The 20,919-nt window shown below is 44.1% G+C and overlaps 1 protein-coding gene across 4 annotated transcripts in view; it reads left to right on the top strand.

The window, feature by feature from the left end:
• CEP78 (centrosomal protein 78) overlaps window positions 1-20,919 on the top strand; it is a 428,004-nt gene that overhangs the window by 229,940 nt on the left and 177,145 nt on the right. For all 4 annotated transcript variants that reach the window (XM_085633291.1, XM_085633307.1, XM_085633281.1 and 1 more), the window contains exons 12-13: window positions 1,024-1,167; window positions 19,221-19,298. In XM_085633291.1, the coding sequence (XP_085489417.1) occupies window positions 1,024-1,167; window positions 19,221-19,298 (222 nt within the window). The remainder of the gene's footprint in view (window positions 1-1,023; window positions 1,168-19,220; window positions 19,299-20,919) is intronic.

The following is a 20,919-nucleotide window of genomic DNA, read 5'->3' as shown; positions in this document are numbered from 1 at the left end:
TTTCAGTGTAATGCCTAAATAGCTGTGTTAAGCTAATGTTTGACTTAAAGACCTTTATTCTCAGTAGTGTCCCTCCTTGCGTTGTTTCAGTTATGAACTTGCATTTGACACCTTCATGTAGACCTCTTCTCTGACATCTGGTGAGGCTTTTTAGTAGCTTCCCATATTGTGGATTTTTACAATATGCAGACATGGCCATCATTTTCTTATTGCTTTTTGATATTTTTTTGTGTCATTCGAGATACCTATATTTAACACCCAATATACATTGGCCTTGGCTAGTCGGGCAGTTTCAGGCAGAGAAGTCCATCACACCTAACAGATTAGTGCTTTTTTGACGTTTTACACAGAAGTGTTGCTCTCATGAGCCCTAACGTGCTGGAGATGTCAAAACTGAGTTGATCAACTTCAGATGGCTGCTCTTTCTGGTAAATTTCTTTTCCTATCGAACATTTTCCAACAGAACTAGTTTAACAGATGATCCTGTGCTACAGTGTTGAAACATTAATATAAGCTCCATTGTCTTACTTGTGCACGTTCTGATCCGTGTTCTGTCCCCAAACATCATACCTCCTGTGTGGATCATGATTCTAGCGCTAATTAGTGGAGATTGATTGCTCCCTACAGTTGTGTGCAACTGCAGCCCAGGGTACACCGTAACTAGTATTGTGACCAGATAGAATGCTTCTAATTACTTTTTCAATATCTTGGGGATAAAAATATGGAACCAGGGGTCCTCATGTGGTTAGAAGACTAAGGACCTTTCAAATACCTCAAAATATTTTGGAGTATTTATTTAATTGAGGACGTGAAAAGTAAAACACAAGCTCCATTAAATACTCTGTTTCTCTCGTGTGTCCGTTTGCCATTACTTATTAAATGTATTGTTGTAGGTTGTTACACAGGGAATCCTGTAGGGCTGGGTAGTAAGGTCCTAAATCACTAGCAGCATTCTGTTTCTCTACCACTAACCATCTGTTTCCGTTCCTAGTTTTAAATATCTCTTCTTGACTTGTGTCCCAGACAGGTGGTCCTGTGAGGATTTTCATGGAAAGTGATTCTTCCACTGAGACAGAGGAGACTGAGAGCCTGTGTGACCCTGGTCAGGATCCTTCGGTGACTCGGTCCCCCGGAGACAGCACACTCCGGCAGTACAAGAGGCTACAGGTACCATGCTGACAGATGGTGGCGAAACTGAGCTATTAAATGCTCTGCCAAAGAGAAAAAACATTATTATTAACGTTTTCTAGAACACCTTTTGTTTTTATCATTAATGTTCATTTTTGATGCGCACATGAGACGTCAAACAATGATTAATGAACTGAAGTATTTGACCATAATAATTTATATTAGCACATTTTCATTTACATGAACTGAAGAGCTCCCCACCACCGAATAAAAGGGATCAGCAGTCCGTGCAGCGTTTTCCTGACTCCAGGGCATTACATTGCATTTCTTTGAACTGCGGCCCGCAGCCCTGAGTGTTGGCAATGTCTCCATAGTATTTCAGTAATGCACTTAAAGGACATGACTCCTGAAACATCTGATGACTGGAAGGGTTTGCGTGACACGTCCTTTCTAAATCTGATTTAATTGTGATTTTGAGAAATCCTTGCTTTCGTTAAGCTGGTAGTGATAGCTGTCTGTGAGGTTGATGTTCATTTATCACAGGGCTTAGCTGGTGTTGGAGTGACTGAGCCCATTTAACAAAGGAGCTTTTTGAAAGTCGTAAATTGAAGTCTACTCTGTATTCTCCTGCCATACGTGTGCATTTGCAGTTTGGGGGTAATTAAAAATAAAATCCCCAGAAGTTTGCCTGGAAATCTGTGCAAATCACTGATCGCATGCCTTCCCAGTCCTTTTTAGGTCTCGACCTTGCTATCGCGTAAGGGATCGCAAAGCGAGACTATAGAGAGCGGGTTTGAACAGTGCTCCCAAAAAGCGGATTGCATGGCTAGCACGCGCACAATCACGCGCATCGTGCCGCCATGCAATCAGCCTTTTGGGAGCACTTCAAAGGGTCCGCTCCCCCTCCTGGAATGCGCTCCTCCGCCCCCAAGCGCGCGCGCGCCACGCTCCGTCGGGCTTGTTTTGCTATTACAGCGTTTAGCTTCAACAATGGCTGACACGCCTTTTGTTTTCCCCGTCTTCCTCATTCGTGTAATGAGGAGCAAGAACAAGCGGCAGCGCTTGTTGTGCCTCCGCTCGCGATTCCCTCCTCCAACCACCATCTGCCCGTCTCTACCTTTTATGTAAGCACTTTATTTTTTAACATTTGTGTAATGCCTTGCAATAACAAGCGGCCGCGCTTCTTTTGTTTTGCCTCCGCTCGCAGTGCCCTCCCCCCACCACCATCAGCCCATGTCTTACAGAATGTTGATTTTGCCCCTTAGATTTGCAAATGATACATATATATTTGCCCTGCTCAAACCAGTAACTCACTGACAGTGGCCCAGAGAGCAGGAGCTCCACACATCCCATTGCCGAGAACAACATGTCTCACATTGTGTCTTTCCCATTAAAGAAGGATTAGTTCATTTCTTGCTCCGCGTCTCCACGACTCTCTCAAGTGACCTCGCGGAACAAGTGATGCTCTTAAAATACATGAACTCGCCCGGTCTGGTGTCAGCGGGTTGTGACCTGCGTGGAGCACAGAGCGGGCCATCTCTGCCCTCCTTGAGGTAGCCGCCTTTAATTCGGGTTTACATTACCGAGATGAAAGCGCTATCGCCAGACTGGCCGACGCGCCTAAAAAAAGACACATCCCACTGTTCACTTCGGCTGCCGCTCGCAATATGTTTTGGGGCCATTGTGCCCAAAGCGAAGGCCTGCGTGAATGGGGGACGCAGCGGGGAAGGCGCTATGCTGGGGTAATAAGGCCGCAGTCTGGGGGGACGCAGCACGTTCGTTTTGTCTTTCGCTTTACAAGACTTGTTTTTTACTTCCCAGCGTGGCAGACGAGCGTTCACATTAATCTGAAAAGTGGGGTGTATTGACGTGTTCCAGATGGTTCCCCCGTTTTTCAATATACACTCATCGGCGATTACAAATTCTCATTGAAGTTAGCACGTCAGTTTACTCGCGTTTTTATGATAATCATATGTTGAACTCTAAAGGGTCATGCGTTCCCTTCTTGTCAAATGGATGCTCTGTAACCCTGTTCGGGACCGATTTCAATAAGGTGTGTGCAAATTTGGATGTGGACTGAATTAATCCACCCTCGCAGATACATTTATGTTGTCTTTATCTTTTTTTGTTGGTGTTAACCAGGCCTCTAATTTATTGGAAATCTTGCATCCAGTATGCAGGAACAGTTTAGTGCAGTTGCTTTGTAATAAATCGGCTGTGCAAGCTTCGTGGCCTGCAAATTCATTTTATTTCTCGGATTGTAATTTGTCATTGGCTACGCTATCCGACCCCCTTTTCAGTGCTGGGTTACTTTATTTTGGAGCGCAGCGCCCGATTTAGGGTCACCGCGCTCCGTGTCCCAGCATGACGCCTCTTAATGTAAGTCTTCCAGCCGGCCGGCAGCCCCTTTACAGGCCTGTAAGAGCTTCAGGAAATGGCTGGTGGCTATCGACACGGGAGGCAGCAGCGTGCCACTTGGAAATGCTTTTCTAACCCATAGGTCATATGGGCCAGCGTTTGGAAATATCCGTGAGAAATATTGTGACAATTCCAGTTTAAAATTGCTTTTAAGCTATGTATATTTTTATTAAGGCTTTGGGAAAACATTGAGAAATGCCACCACTTTGGATTTAAAAAACAAATGAAGCTCGTTGATTGACAGAGGTGGCATTAATGCCGGTTGGAAGCAGAGGCACGACCACTAAAATCATGGAAAACAATAGAGCTAGTTTCGAGCACTTCTCTTCAGGCTTTCCCTCCACAACATCTGCTTATAGTGCATGTATGCGTGCCCCTCCTGTGCCTATAACGCCTTTGCCTACATTTTAAAGCCAGTGCTTAACATATTCCATTAATAATAAATCGAGGCGAGGAAGGCATGAAGGGACAGATTCCACAGAAAGGGAAAATAACATTGGAATGGGAATTACACACTGAGCACATTATCTGAAATGGGTCCCTAACCAGTCACTCAGGGTTCTTTTTAAATAACAGACAGAGGTCATGTGTTGAGGGGGCCTCCTGGAGATAGGGCTGTCTCCACCCCCCCCCCCCCCCCCCAAAAGGGGCTGCAGGGGCCTCTATTGCCGTTACGACAGCCGTTTTTAGTGCTCTCTGCCCCCATAACCATCTCCGTGAATCTGTGAACTTTCCTCGGATTGTTGGGTAATTGTTATAAATGTGTTTTCAATAAATCCCATGTGTGGGTTGTGAACAATGAACATTTCCACACTGTATTGTTTATTTAGAAACAAAACGTCACCCTTTCAAGTCGTCTGCTTTTTAGGCTGCCAGGGTTCTAAGCGGCGTAGGTGCTGTGTTGATTAAGAGAACGAAGTTGATGAAACTATTACCAAATCTAGTGCCACACTTATAATCATATGTCATTGGCCTTTGCGCCATCTTTCACCCTTGCATTTTAGTTAGCCAGATTCTTATTGGCCCGTACACAGTCTCCATCATGAGATTCCGTAACCGATTGGCCCACACTGTCTGCTCCCTCATCACGTGACTTGGTTCACATATACAGACCAATCTCAGTCTCATTCCGATCCGTCATCCAGTTCGACGTTGAATCCTCACGCCGACTGCAGAGCCTTAGACACATGCAAACCGTTCGGTTTCCAGTAAGTTTGCGGTTTTTATACCATTCAGTTGTTCTCTTTCCATTCACGCATCACTTGGGTTTTGATTCGTGCTACCTTTAGATTTCCGACTACACACCAACTTTTTCATGCTTTTTCACTCTCACTTTAATTGTCTTATGTTTTTTATCCTCCTGCTTCTCTTCTTTCACTTTGTTCGTCTCAAAAACAGCTCGCTCATCTTGTACTATACCCGTTGTGTTTGTTTCATATTTTGTATCTTTTGGTCCTTTTGTCTATATTGTTGACCATTTAACTGGATAGTGAACTTAATGGTCCTGTTTCATTCATTTTTAGACCCCTGAAGAAGGGTCAGATGTGATTGACCCGAAATGCATTGGGTGGATGTCTAATGTGCTCATGAAGAATAATTTTCGTTATGTATAAAGAAATTTGGAAATTACATTTCAACCACAGCATATTGGATGAACTTTCTTGAAACTCAATCTATGAAGTCAATAAATTGATGAAGAAACTTAACAGTTTCATTGTTTACTGCGTGCACTCTTTTTGTGAGAAGGTGACTCTCCTCACTACATACTAATTTCTATAAAGACGCGGTGGGACTCCGCGTGACACCAGGAGCACCAACATAAATGTTTTTGAACTTTGTTTAACACGCCAAGAGTGCACAGGGATAATACAGTGTTGTTCATTTGTTTCCCAGTCCTTCCCATCCCTGATTGCACCACCTGCAAATATGCAACTAGACGATATTGCACAATTAACCACCAACAAAGCCGAAACACTCGGCTTCACTGCAGAAGCAGCCCTAGAAATTTATGATTTGATTCAGGAGACCAGAAGTTTCACTCCACAAAAAACCACCACAGCTCAACTTCTAAGACAATTTGAATATATAAGCAAAAAAGAAATTAACCAAAGGATGCATGCCACCACGTTAATCCATTATCACAAAAATAAAAGAATACCTAGGGGCCTCAGGATAGCCCTTAAGCCAATGTTATGTAAAAACAGCAAGAAATTTGTTGAAAGATGGTATCAGATACTGAACAAATGTTCATTAGATTTGATTCTCCTGATTGTAGAAGAACTTTCTAAAGTTTTAATTGAATTGGAAGAGGAAATTAAAAACTTACAGACTGAAATCAACAAAATTCCAGATCTCACCAAAACTTTGGAAGACATCAATTTGAAACTTGAAAAATATGCAAAAGAAGTCAATGAAAGAAAAGTGAGAAAATACCGCAGAGACACATTAGATTATAAACTGGAAGAAGTTTATACATGGGCTGAAGTTTATAACCAAAGAAAATGGCAACCACAACCGACACAAAAGACAACAACATCCTCATCCCAAGAAAGTGTGGTATCCGATTCTGAAATCTCGGGGTTAAGAGGTCCATTAAATAAAGCAACTTTATCAACCACTAAACCATCTGCAAGCAAAAATACTCAACAACCAGCTTTTTTAGATATCAGTCCCGCGGCCAACTCTCCACCATTAACAGAAAGCCAACACGAAGGGGCAAAAGAATCCGATCAAAAAATCGCGGAAAGGACCAGGAGCCAGAAGTCGAAAGCAACCTCATAGTCAATATTTCATCTAAACGATTGACTAAAGCAGAAACCAAATTACTGAATAAAGGCATTACATTCGTTCCCACCTACCATTCCAATCTAGCAGGAACGGAAATTGCTTTGTTTAAATTTTTCAGGACCTTGAAACTAAAAATTTTCTTTAAAGACATTAAACCACCTCAATGTATTGAAACATGGGATAAAGACTTTAAACCTACCAGTACTTTTTGTGCGCCTTTCACACACAAAACGATTGAAGCCTTCGAGAGATCTGTATTAGCGGATATACAAGAAATGAATTTCACAAAACCCAAAAAGATGAATTTATCTTCCAAAGAATGGAATACACTTAAAAATGTAAGTGCCGACAAGCAACTTACCTTTTCAAAAGCTGACAAAGGCGGCGCCCTTGTCGTAATGGACACTGAATTCTATATCAGAAGAGTCAATGAACATGTTGCAAATCAAGACATCTATTTGCCCTTGGAATCTGACCCTACGGTTGAATATCAACAAATACTTGAAAATATCATTAAACATGCCTTCGAAATGAACTGGATTTGTGCTAAAACTAAACAATTCTTTGACACGAAATTCCCGAGAAGACCAAAATTATACATGTTGCCAAAAATTCATAAGGATATCCATAATCCTCCTTTCAGACCCATTGTCTCGGCCTGTGGGTCCATCTCTGAGCCTATCGGTAAATTCGTGGACAAATTTCTACAGCCCATTGTACAAAAAAGTGTCACCTATATCAAAGATACCACATCTTTTTTGAACCTGTTGAATTTGGTCGAACTTGAAAATGGAGTATCTTATGTATTGTGTACAATCGATGTAATAGCGCTATACACATCAATACCTCATAATGAAGGTCTCGAAGCATTGGAATGGAGCTTGTTAAGAAGTGAATTAGATGAGTCTCAAAGGCTGTTAATTTTGGAACTCATGCAATGCGCTTTGTACTGCAGCTATTTTGAATGGCAAAATAACTTTTACAATCAAACGAGCGGTACATCCATGGGATTCGGGGGGGCCCCTTCGTATGCCAACATTTTTATGAGTAAATTTGAAACTGACTATATTCTTGAGAACACCATGTGGAGTGAAGGAATCATTATGTATAAACGGTACATTGACGATTTATTTTTAATTTGGAAAGGATCACGTTCACAACTTGAGAATATTTCGATATTGAACACACACAATGACCGCATAAAATTCACCTACCACATTGATGAAAAAACTATCACATTTCTAGATGTTATAGTCAAGTTGGATCAAAATCAGATTTCGACTCAACGTCACACCAAAAAGACTGACAGAAACTCCAGTCTACTATTCCAGAGCTTCCATCCTGAGACGCTAAAGAAACACTTACCAACTTCTCAATTTATCAGAATAAAGCGTATTGTATCGAACAATGATGATTTAACTAAGTCTATTGAAAAACAAACGATTAAGTATCGACAAAGAGGGTATCCTGAGAGTGTGCTTAAATCGTCTGCAGAAAAAGTATAATTGTTATCAAGAGACAACCTTCTTCAAGAAAAGACCACGGATCAAAAAGACAAAAATAAAACAGTATGTGTATTGAAATACTCCACTGAATCTTTGCAGATCAAGAAAATCATCAACAAACATTGGAGAATTATCTCCATGGAGCCTGATCTCAACAATCTATTTGAAGAAAAAATCACATTTGCTTTTCAACGCTCCAAAAATATCAAGGAAATCCTAAATACACCCAGAAAACCGACAAAAAAATGGCGTGGTATGCTCCAATGTCAAAACTGTACCCACTGTGGGAACGTAATGATTGGCAACAAATTCACTCATCCTACTAAAGGTTACTCCATAGCTTTAAATCACACAAGCACCTGCGACACAACCAATTGTGTATATGCAATCAAATGCCCTTGCGGAAAAGTATATGTAGGTCAAACTGAGAGGAAAGTGAACATCCGTATCACAGAACATAAGAGTAACATCAGAATGAAGAATTTAAAATCATCTGTGGCATCACATTGGATTGAAGCCTGTCATCAGATTTTCCAATTGCGTTTCACAATACTCGAAACGATCATACAACGCCGAGACATGGATCCTGCAAAACAAAGATTAAGAACTGAATATTTCTGGATTAAAACATTAAATTGTTCCCACCCCATTGGGATGAACGATCGTACAGAATATGCTTGTTTTCTCTAATTTTGAAGACTGTATTTACATTGGCATGAAGTGGTATCCGGTCCCCGAATTAACTAATATCATGAATTTTTATTTAATATGTCACTAATGATGCATGTTTACTTGCATGTCCATACCAAAGTTTAGCTTTGTATTTCATTTCAGTTTTTATTTCTTTTCACTTTTTTCATTCCAACTTTATTGAGTCACTTGTCTATTTTCTTGCGTTTTCCCATTACTTCGTTTTTCCACTTCTTGAACATTACTCTTGTTATGTCATTGGCCTTTGCGCCATCTTTCACCCTTGCATTTTAGTTAGCCAGATTCTTATTGGCCCGTACACAGTCTCCATCATGAGATTCCGTAACCGATTGGCCCACACTGTCTGCTCCCTCATCACGTGACTTGGTTCACATATACAGACCAATCTCAGTCTCATTCCGATCCGTCATCCAGTTCGACGTTGAATCCTCACGCCGACTGCAGAGCCTTACACATGCAAACCGTTCGGTTTCCAGTAAGTTTGCGGTTTTTATACCATTCAGTTGTTCTCTTTCCATTCACGCATCACTTGGGTTTTGATTCGTGCTACCTTTAGATTTCCGACTACACACCAACTTTCTCTCATGCTTTTTCACTCTCACTTTAATTGTCTTATGTTTTTTATCCTCCTGCTTCTCTTCTTTCACTTTGTTCGTCTCAAAAACAGCTCGCTCATCTTGTACTATACCCGTTGTTTGTTTCATATTTTGTATCTTTTGGTCCTTTTGTCTATATTGTTGACCATTTAACTGGATAGTGAACTTAATGGTCCTGTTTCATTCATTTTTAGACCCCTGAAGAAGGGTCAGATGTGATTGACCCGAAATGCATTGGGTGGATGTCTATTGTGCTCATGAAGAATAATTTTCGTTATGTATAAAGAAATTTGGAAATTACATTTCAACCACAGCATATTGGATGAACTTTCTTGAAACTCAATCTATGAAGTCAATAAATTGATGAAGAAACTTAACAGTTTCATTGTTTACTGCGTGCCCTCGTTTTGTGAGAAGGTGACTCTCCTCACTACATACTAATTTCTATAAAGACGCGGTGGGACTCCGCGTGACACCAGGAGCACCAACATAAATGTTTTTGAACTTTGTTTAACACGCCAAGAGTGCACAGGGATAATACAGTGTTGTACACTTATAATCACTGCCACACAGTCCACTGCAGTAACGTGCGATAATATAATGCATGGCCAAACACTTAGAAGGCCCAAAGGCGAGACCGATTGCATTGCAAATGCAATAGGTCTTGCCTTTGATTAAGTTAAAGCCATTTACTTTGCTAATGGTATTGTATAGCAAAGCAAATGGCTTTAACTTAATAAAAGGCGAGACCTATTGCATTTTCAATGCTTTTTTAATCTCTCTTTAGAATTTTCACAACAGATGCTAACTTCAACTTCTGGGAACCAGATAACTTGTCCCATAGGTAGCGCATGTGGTTTTTTTTTCCTTTCGCATTCTGGTACTTGTATTCATTAAGAATAGGAACCAAAAAACTACAAATGTGAGGTGCGTAAAGAAATCTGGACTGTGCGAGTCCCACACCTGTCCAATGTTTTCTGTTGGGTCATTTGTGTGTGACGTACCACAGTAAATGTTCTGGTGTTTGGGCTGCTTTCTGTAGAACGTGAAAAACAAAACCATTACAAAAAAAACGCAGACAAATTATATTTGAGCATCACAGGATATGTAGAGAATTTGGCGCGGTGTATTTTATTAGCTTACTGCCCCACGACTGCCCAAAAAATGCAATAATTTAGAGCCTCATTAATGGGGCTACCATCTTTCCACGATAATAGCTTGTCGAGATTTGTAAAAAGGTATAAGTGAGTTAATGCACCCGCTGCTGAAAGCAGCAGGAATCCTGCATGCCAAAGTTCACCATCGAGTTTGTACTGTACAACTAAGCCCCAGTATTCTGAAGTGCAGTCACTAGTGAACAGAGCGCCAAGAGGCCGAATTAAGACACTAAAATCAACATCATTTAAACACGAAGAGGGCAGAGAAGGGGACGGTTACTTTCAAATGATTTTGTAGGAGTTAGTGCAAATATTAAAACAGAATCTCGCACAGCCGACCGCAGGGACCGCCAAGAACACAAACAAGCATTGGCATAGCCAATAGGTCTCGCCTTTGGGACCTTATAAGTGTTTAGCCATGCAACAGTTGATGTTGTTGCACCAAGGATATTGTGCTGGATAACTAAACACTTATAAGGTCCCAAAGTCGAGACCTTTTGGCTATGCCAATGCTTGTTATGTATTGACTTGGGTTGTCTGCTGGATGGATTGCCCACAGAAATAAGTGTAGTGGAAATTTGCTTTAGTACATACATGCAAGTTTCGTTTTTGTTTTTTTAAATTATTAACTATGCCTTCAATGTAGGGTGACCAGGCGTCCCGGATTCATGTGCAGAATAAGCCCCCCCCGCACTCGCCCCCACCGCACAATCTACATCTTTTCCCTAACAACCATGCAAAATGTTTGTGGTGAATATCTGGAAAAGTTTTTCTTTGTCGGTCTTCGAAGCAATTCCACGGCCAACACAACCCGCGGGCCCTTGCCTAGCCCCTCCCTTTTCCACTCCACTCCTACACTTAAGGCTGGAGAAAATCCACTAGAGGTGCTGGCTTTCTGCAGTTGTAAATGGAGTTTGCAGTTGAAAGAATCCCACATTTTCGACTGCAGATTAAACTGCTTGCGCATGTTAGGGCCAAAGTCTGAAAGTCATTGGAGTTAGCTTGACAGCAGCATTTACAGTATGGAGACTGAGCATCACTGCGGTATTCTTGAATGATTGAAAATCAAAATCTCTTTCTGATAGTTTAGTAAAATAGTAACAGTGTGACACATTTGTAATGGTTTGTGATGCTGCGCCTGGCCAGTCCTGTGCCCTTAAGGCACTTGCTTCTCACTCTTAATAACAGCGTTTTCTTATGTGTCAGTGAAGTCCTCGCCCAGTGCATTGTATGTTTGTTTGTCTCCTCTTCACCAACCAATCCTAATATGTACACTTGCTAGAGAACAGTTTGATCCTTGGACAGTAGAGTGCCTGTTGTCCCATTCACTGACTCCCTTTTGCATGTTATGCACCAAAACATAGTTAAACTAATATTCTCACAAAGCAAGTGTTATGAATTAAAGTCGCTTCAACTGTCTGTTGAATTCTAAGCACAGCTGTGAAAAATGTTTTCATTTTATGATTATATACAGTTAAATCATTATCTAGTTGCCTTGGGCCTCGCTCCTTAATTTTCATTAGAAGTTCTCTCTTTCACCTATGGCTCAAACTTCTGCCTATTGCTACTCTCCTTGGAAGAACCTACTTTGCGTGCACTGGTAATGACTGATTACACAATAAGGGGTTAACTCTGTTAACCCCTCTCTTCTCATCAGAGCTTCTATCGGCGGAAATACACTGTAATGCCTGTGACAGGAAACACATTTTACCTCTGTGGCTTCCTTTGGAATTATAATGCTTTCAGATAAGCTATTGATGTCTCCCATAAATGTAATCTTCTGATAGCTTCTAACTGTTTATTCCTCACTTTAGAGTATTCCCCAGGCATCAGACTGGATCCACAAAACCTTGAGCAGTACCTCTGTGTGCTGGTAGGTGGCATCGATGTCGTCTGCCTTAGAAGTGACGTCACTACGCCCATATGAGCACCACCTTGGTGCGTTGATATTAGTTCCTTTCTTTCCACACCAACAGTGTGAACCGGAGAGCTACCTCAGTCATTATTTTACCAACATTTTGTGCCTTTTTCTCAATTTGTTTTCCTACAATTGCTCCCAGTGTGCTAGGGACATGCCCCTTTCCAAACTTACTGGGTTTAAGCCTTGTGGGTAATGTCACTGATTCTCACTTGGTCTGTCACAGATGTCTGAGGCCCAGTCACGACTCCAAGGTTTGCACCAAGTGCAAAACCCTAAGGCGATTCTCGAGCAGGCAAGCTTCTGGCGGCGCAGCAGAAGTCTGGATCTGTGCCTTTCCCAATACCGCTCCCTAGGTCATTTTAGGAGCCGTTCCCACAGACAGTCATATTTGTGTTGAAAGACCTCTTCCTCTAACTCGGGTAAGTCAAAAAAGGACAATAAAAAGAAGTGGAAGCATTCTTTGACTTTGCCCTTCAAACTTTGTGCTTCTAGACCCTGCTCACACACTCCGCCTGTGGAGTCGGCGTCAGGGCATGCTCTACGCCACCACAAGTTCCCCTGAGCCAGAACAATGCCCACCCAACTTAAAGAATTCTACACCGCCATGCTGCCCTCTATGGGCAATCTACTCCCTCTGGAGCGTCTTTGGGCCCCACGGAGCTGCAAGGTGTCCTGGCTGGGTTACCGCCAGTGGGTCCGCCGGCGACACGAGCGAGGTCCGCTGAATCCGATCCCAGATCTGGACCAATGCCAACATGAATAACTCCTTCCACCTCGGCTGCATCAATCCCGGCGCCGACCTTGCTGTTGCTGGCACTGCTCGATGATGACAAACCCTTTTGATTCTAGACTCCAAACCAGCACTTTCCCGACACCACTCAACGCCGTTGCCAGCGCCGTCCAGACCCTACCAACTCCTGGACTTCCAGCTACTTGATAACCTTTCCTCCCTGTGTATGGAGATAAGGAGGAAGGGTTTGGTCCTATGACGGAGTACTGTGATACAGCTGAAAAGTGGTATGAGGAGCTGGGTAACGTCAGTGGACTAGAAACTTCACTAGGCTCTACCATGATTCCCCCGCCGGGCCCGGTCTTGGAAGAAGGCGTATTCCTTACTACCAGGATGCACAGGACAGCTCAGGTCCTGGAACTGGAGTTGCTGGCAATTTAAATCAAGCCAACGTCTTGACTGAGGTGCTTGACCCAAGAGTGGGCTCGGTTGAGCACCTACTCCCTTTTAGTGAAGCCCTCACCAACGCTCTCTTGGGGACCTGACACAATCCTTGCACAGGGGCTCCTGCGCAGCACATGGTTGCCCAACGCCATCGTCCTACCCAAGCTTTCCTATCTCAGCAGCCCTCACCTAAGAGCCTGTTGGTGCAGTCCTCCACCTCTAAAGTCAACCCAAATGTGTTAGAGTCCATTCCACCAGACAGGGAATCCAAGAAATTTGACTTGGACAAATGATGGATTGGTGTGTGGCCCGAGCAATTGCCCGTGGAAGGCTTGAATTAATCTCAGCCACTGGCAATTGCTCAGTCCGCACCATGCCACCTTAGTTTGGACCCAGCCATATGCAAATCAGTCTTGACCGTGCTCGAATAGGAACAGTCCAGCCCGAACTGCTAAGCCAAGTCCTCCCTGAACCGGAATACAAGCAGCCTAGGACTGGTTTTGACCTGATCTGGTCGCATCAGCCAGGTTATAGCTTGATTCCAGTAGCTCAGAGAGCACAGGACCCATGTCTAGGTATACCCCTCGAACTGAGGCCGCCAACTGCAACAACAAGGTGATGATGAAATGTTTGAATTAATCTCACCCACTGGCAATCACTCGTGGCCGCATCCCAATCCATAATTATGGCCTTCCATCAATCACCTTGTTGTTGCTCTGTCAGACACAGCCATCCTGGCAGGATCAGGCATCACCTGTTCCAGTGGTCTACCATTATATCTGACAAGTAGGCACTTCAGATTGTGCGGAAAGGGTACTTACTCTCGTTCGTCGAAACCCCTTCAACTTTGCTACCATCTCAAGAACGTCTGATGGAGGACCACCTCTCCTTGCTCCTTCAGGAAGTGCAGGCTCTTTAGTTCAAAGGAGCCGTTGAGAGGTTGCCTGTGCCAGAAGTTGTTTGTGGCTGCTATTCCTGCTACTTTAAGGGGCCCAAAAAGGATGGAAGAATTCATTGTGTCCTGGATCTGCGCCATCTCAACACCTTTCTTTGAAAGAAGAAGAGCAACATGCTCACCTTGACCCAGTTCTTGTCTGTCTGGGCCGGGTGGATGATCAGCTCTTTATCGGCAAGGCTGTGCAGAGGAGGACCATCTCTCAATGGATTGTTCTCTGTAATAAAATCTGGTAGGCACTTGCTAAAAAGCAGCCTTCTGAGGACTTGCAGCCCCATTCTACCAAGGCTAAGGCTGCTACTACTGCGTTAGCACACAGGGTACCTGTACTAGATATCTGCCCAGCCGCTACATGGGCATCACTCCACAAGTTCATGAAACACACTACTGGACCGGTAAAGAACTCTGCCAAGAGGAAGGACTGTTGTGCTGCTACAAGGACTGACACTCTGCTACTCTACAAGAACTGGTTTTCTGCTCTCACATGCTGCCCTGCTGCCTTCTTCCCTCTGCCCTGCCGAGGCAAAGGACTAGACTCATTTCACTTGAGCCCAGGGTGACTCCAGAGGCATGCTGGCTTGCCCCCGTTCTGAAGTCTCAGGGACATCAAAGACTTCCTCCAGTCCTGCAACAGCACCTGGGCTCTGCTATCTGAGTCCTGCTTTCTCAAGTGGTGCCAATCCAGTCCTAGCCCCTTGAAAGTGCGGTTTTATGTGTTGCCACTCCCAACGATGATGCATTGCCTGCTTTGCACCGATCAGAACCGGCGCATTTCACCCGATGACGACGCATCGCTTATCTTCAACGCTGCTTGAACGACAAAGATTCCCCTAGTGAGCGGCTCGACGATGATGCACTGCCCAGCTTCAGTGCTGCTCGACTACGAAGCTTTCCCCACGTGCATAGCTCAATGACACGCATCTCTTATGAATCCCTCAGATCAACAAAGACTCGTTGCCTCCCTGCTCCTCGCTTCTCGTCCTAGATGTCGACTCAGCCCCATCCAAAGGTACTGTTTCAGTGGGCCAAGGCTGGTCCCTGTATCCAACCTGCGCTCCATCGCGATCGGCCTAAACTTTAGGATTTACTATGGTCAATTGTGACCAGATAGCCCCGTTGGCTTCTCAAGTGTCTAAGCACTACAGTTTTGGATAGTCTTTCAAAATTCATAACTCCGGTTCTCTCTATTTTTCTAAACCAGTGTGGGGTCTTTTTGTGGTATGTTAATTATATTCCTGTATGCGAGTTGCGCAAATTCTTTACACAGTGTCTCTTTAGATAAGCCTGACAGTTCTGTGCCAAGCTACCAAATGGTGAGCACAGGCTATCTTTTAGTGTGTATCTAGCTTAACTGACTAGGATTGTGGTTCCTGCTTAGACAGAGTGCATACCTCTGCCAACCAGAAACCCAATTTCTAACAAAACAAAATCCACCTCAACTGAGGTCATCCTCTGTATCCACTTCAGTGCACCGGGTTTCCATACAATCTAATTCGGACAGAAACCCTTTCTCTACCACAGAATAGTCCCCCGTCCCTTTTTGGTTTAGATTCAGACCATAATTTGCTTCTGCTTGGAGATAACATAGGAGATGATTTACTCTGACAATTTGATGATGACCATTTTATATGGTTTTACAGGAGTCCATTGGGCTTGATACTTCTCCAGTACAGGGGTGATTTTTCCCCGTGGGCCGCCCACAAACAATAGTGCTTCCTTTGCAGTAGTCGACAGATGTGCTGCTGAGGTCCTAGGTTTACAATTTGCATCTGTTTAGATTAAAGCAAATGTGCTCACTGAGGTCTTTCAGCCGGGTTGACTTCATCTGATCCCTTACTGCCATTCAATGAAGCCCTAACTGGCACGCATATGGGCACAGATCAGCGCATAGTGAGCCAGATTTCCTACTCTTGAGAGTTTGGTGGTCCAAGCTTTCGCCAGCCAGGTGACTCCTAATTTGATCCCAGCGAATCGCCTACAAAAGTGTCCCCCTGAATGTTAGCTTGCCTTTAGCAGTGTGCAACCACCCTTTGGGAGGCTGGATGCAGCATTCCATCCAAACTGACAGATGGGCCCTCCAGGTCATCCAGCAGACTATGACCTTCCATTTCTTTCCGACCCTCTGAAGTTTCCTCCCACATCAGAGTGGCTCTCAAAGGTGCTCCTATCCATCTTACTGCAAACCATGTGAGCCGTACTATCCATTGAGAGGGCGCCAGCTTCATAAATAAGGATAGGTGGTTACCTACGGAATGACATATTGAAATGCTTACTCTGGCCCAGGTTCTCGCTGCACTAGATTTGGGTGATGGGATAGTAACCCTAAACTGCAGGATGCAAGGTCATTTAAGAGCATTTTCAATTTGCCTTACTCCCCTTAGGCCTTGCCAGCGCCCCTCGGATGTTCACAAAAGTCCTGCTTTGAAATCCGGGGATACAATCTTTCCCCCAACTTCGACAAGTGGTGCAGTGTCAAAATGTCTGGGCATTGAAGTCCCCAAGAACTCTCTCTAGGAGACTTATTCAGGCTAGAGTGGAACATGGTACTCCTGTATATCTTTTCCCTTTTGCCTTGAGTTCTGAAGAAGATCAGGAATGACCAGGCCTAAGTTGGATTATACTAGTTATTAGCATGTGGACCCCTCAACAGAAACTGCTCCACATCAATCACCTGGAATTACTGGCGATTTTTCTCGCATTAAAATCATTCCAAATACATCTCATAGGCGAAGCTGTCCTCGTTCATACGGACAATATGACAGCAATGTACTATGTACAAACACAGGGGGGGGGCGCACTCTCTGCAGTTTTAACCCATTGTCCAAAGGCAATGCGATATGGATCAACTGGTCAAGCAGATTTGCCTACACTTTTCCGCCTCTCCCACTCATTCCATCACTGGTGCACAAGCTTAAACAACAGTCTCTCACAATGATACTGGTTGCTCCAACATGGGCCCAGCAACCATGGTTTACAACTCTGCTAGAACTCACAGTAGTTCCACATCAAATGTTGCACCTCTCTCCAAAGCTTCTCACACAGATCCATGGAGAAATAAGGCATCCAGATCCAGTTCAACTGAACCTAGCGATCTGGCTTCTGAAATCTTAGAGTTCGGTTACCTCAATCTCCCTCCAGACTGTATGAATATCATTAAGGAGGCTAGACGTCCTACCACTAAAGCGTGCTATGCAGCTAAATGGAAAAGATTAGTTCTCTACTGTAATAACAACGCAATCGATCCACTAGATGCTTCAATTCTAAACATTATTTGTTATCTCTTGCATCTATAAAGATGTAATCTGACATACACATCTATACGATTACATCTTGCTGCCATAGCCGCTTACCTACAAAACAGACAACACTTGTCATTGTTTAAGGTACCTGCCATCAAAGCATTCATGGAAGGCCTTAAAAGGATTAATTCCTCCCAGAGTTCCACCCTCTCCAGAGTGGAATCTGAACATTGTCCTTACCAGGCTCACGGGTCCCCCACTTGAACCTTTACATAAATGTGAGTTACAATTTCTCTCATGGAAAGTAGCTTTCCTTGTGGCGATCACATCTCTCAGAAGAGTTAGTGAACTACAGGCATTAACCATACAAGAGACATTTTTGCAAATACATCACAACAAAGTGGTTCTTAGGAAAAACCCTAAATTCTTACCAAAAGTCGTTTCTGCTTTCCAGCTTAACCAGTTTGTTGAGCTGCCAGTCTTTTTTTCTCAACCAGACTCAGTAGCAGAACGCTTGACGTCAAAAGAGCTATCCTTTACTACATTGAAAGGACACAAACTTTCAGGAAAATTCAACAACTTTTTGTGGCTTTCTCACCACCACATAAGGGCAATCCTATATCAAAAGCTGGAATTGCCAGGTGGATTGTTAAATGCATCCAGATATGCTACCAAATAGCAAAGTGTACATTATCTATTCCCCCTAGAACGCATTCTACACGCAAACTAGGGGCTTCTATGGCATTCTTAAGGAACATTCCCATTAATGACATTTGTAAAGCAGCAACATGGTCTACACCACACACTTTCACAAAACACTATTGTGTAGATGTGCAGGCAAAACAACAGGCTACTGTGGGCCAGGCTGTACTAAGGACACTTTTTCAAACCACTGCAACAGATACAGGGGGCCACCGCTAGGGAGAGTACTACTGTAGAGTCTATGCACAAGTATATATTCTGCAGCTCATATGCCTCGAACGGAAAATGCTACTTACCAGTCTGTTCTTGGTATGTAGAGCTGCAGAATCATATACGCCCACCCGTCTCCCCGGGTACCTTTATCTGTTGCAGTGCTATCTTACTAAGCTACATCACACATGGACATCTCTTTCTGTTTCTCACAAACTCCATCATCACCATTTATAGCGAAAAACAATCTGAGGATGGAGTCGATGCCCATGCGCACCATCGTCCTAAGGAGGAGTCACCTATCGCATGACTACAAAGAACTTCTTCCAATACTACAACAAAGTGCAATCATCCAAGCACAACACCAGATGGCGATCTATGCACAAGTATATGATTCTGCAGCTCTACATGCCAAGAACAGATGCATACTGGTAAGTAGCATTTTCCTTCTGTGTCATGTAATTGTACCTTTTCCAAAGTATATGACTTTTCAGTTTGGGGTGTGTCAATTATCTGGTTAGACTAGGTAATGTAAGTATCACAATGAGAATTAGCAGATCTTAAAGTTAGTTCCTCTGCATGCAACCAATGCAGGACTTCATTAATTCTTTGTGGTAGTCAACATAAAAAAAATCTGATATCTCAACATTTTATTTTGCAACCAAAACTGGATAACCCAAGATCGCTGCTTATTATGAAATTGTTTATAATTAACAGGTGGAACTGGAAACTTGCAGGTTAAGGCTTAATGAAGAGAGGAGAGCAAGATTAAAATCAGATGAGCGTATAATGGAGGTGGGTAACAAACTAATTTTCCATCTTGCATTTTTTATTTTTTAGCATGTTTTTTTCTATCTGTATCCTATTGTGGTTGGTTTTGCCACAGTTAACTTTTTTGGCTCAGTGCATGTTGTTTTCTTTTTATCTTTGAAAACCATGTGAATTATATTCTTGGCAAAATATATATGTGTTCGAGGCATGTGGGCTGCTGAATTCATATCTGTGCATAGATCGCCGCCTAGTGTTGGGTCCGGATGTTTGCACGTTGTTGTCCTGGAAGAGTCTTCGAAGTATCCTTGGATAGGTGACTCCTCCCCTGGACTACAGTGCGCATGGGCATCCTCTCCATCCTCAGATTGTTTTTTTCCGCCATTGGGTTCGGATGTGCTATCTTAACTCCAGTTAGGAAAAACTTTGTATCGAGGCCAAAAGGCCTTTAGTTCGCGTCGGTACTGTTCACTCGATCGGTTTCGACTCTACCTGTTAGCTTACTAACTTTGGAAACAACTTTTCGCTTTTTACCTGACCATCGATGACACCGACGATGGAGTCGAGGACACCATTCAAGAGGTGCCCGGTATGCAATGCGAAATATCCCCATATCGACGTCCACCCGGTGTGCAACAAATGCTTGTCGCCGGACCACGACGAATCGACATGCATGGCCTGTGCCCGGTTCCGTTCCAAGAAGACTCTACGGAATCGACGAGCGGCGAGACTCGAAGCGCAGCACGCGGCACCGGCCCCGGCAGACATCTTCAACGCCGAAGATGTCGAGGAATTGGAAATCCTACCCTCCAATCCCGGTTCCGAACATGACTCCGGTTCGGACGACGTCGACGAATCACTCTTTCGCAGAGATGAAGACAACACCGAGGTAGGAGACGGCGATGAGGCCTTAGGGGCCGAAGAGAGTAGCTCCAATGACGAGCAAGGCCTACCCGTTCAGATTGACGAGAGCCCAGTGCCGCAGTCTATGGCTCCGGTCGAGGGATCGCCTTCGGGCCTTACCCGAGACCTATCCCGCAGTTCTTCGGCCCCGCCCTCGGGCCCGGCCTCGGACGTTCAGCGGCAGCCATTATTACCTAAACCGGCTGGTTTCCCTTCTACCAAACCGAAACCGAAAGCTGCACTGGTACAAATGAAACCGAAACCGAAAGTGGCGCTAGTCGGATCGAGGCCTTCCACACCTTCGACGCCAGCGACACGCATCGGCACCGAGCGCAACAAACGAGACTTCGGTGCCGAACTTGAAGCGGCCGATGTCGGAGTCGGCATACGGAAAAAGGCCCTCTGTGCCATCAAACCTGCTCGGCTCGCGGCGCCGACGCCATCGACTCCTAAACCAAAGGTCATACTGCCTGCTGCGTCTCACGTCGCTTCCACGGCAACACCAAAGCCTCCTGCATCGAAAACGTCGACGGCCATTTCCGCCCCTCGACCCGATGACCCACCGGCGCCGAAAAAGTCCACGGCCGCCTCTACAAACCTAGTCGGCGCTAAGGCCTCGAAAGCGCTTCAAGTGCGAACCGTTGCAGCACAAGGCAGCAAAACCCAAACGGTCCTCCAGGACACGTCGGGCTCCGGCCCACCAAAAGATCAAGCAGCCTCTTCGGCGCCAGCCAACATAACTTTT

The sequence above is a fragment of the Triturus cristatus genome, chromosome 2_1 (assembly GCF_964204655.1).
Source record: "Triturus cristatus chromosome 2_1, aTriCri1.1, whole genome shotgun sequence".
Classification (NCBI taxonomy): domain Eukaryota; kingdom Metazoa; phylum Chordata; class Amphibia; order Caudata; family Salamandridae; genus Triturus; species Triturus cristatus.
Note: the sequence above shows the minus strand (reverse complement) of the source record. Positions and strands in the feature narration are given on the sequence as shown.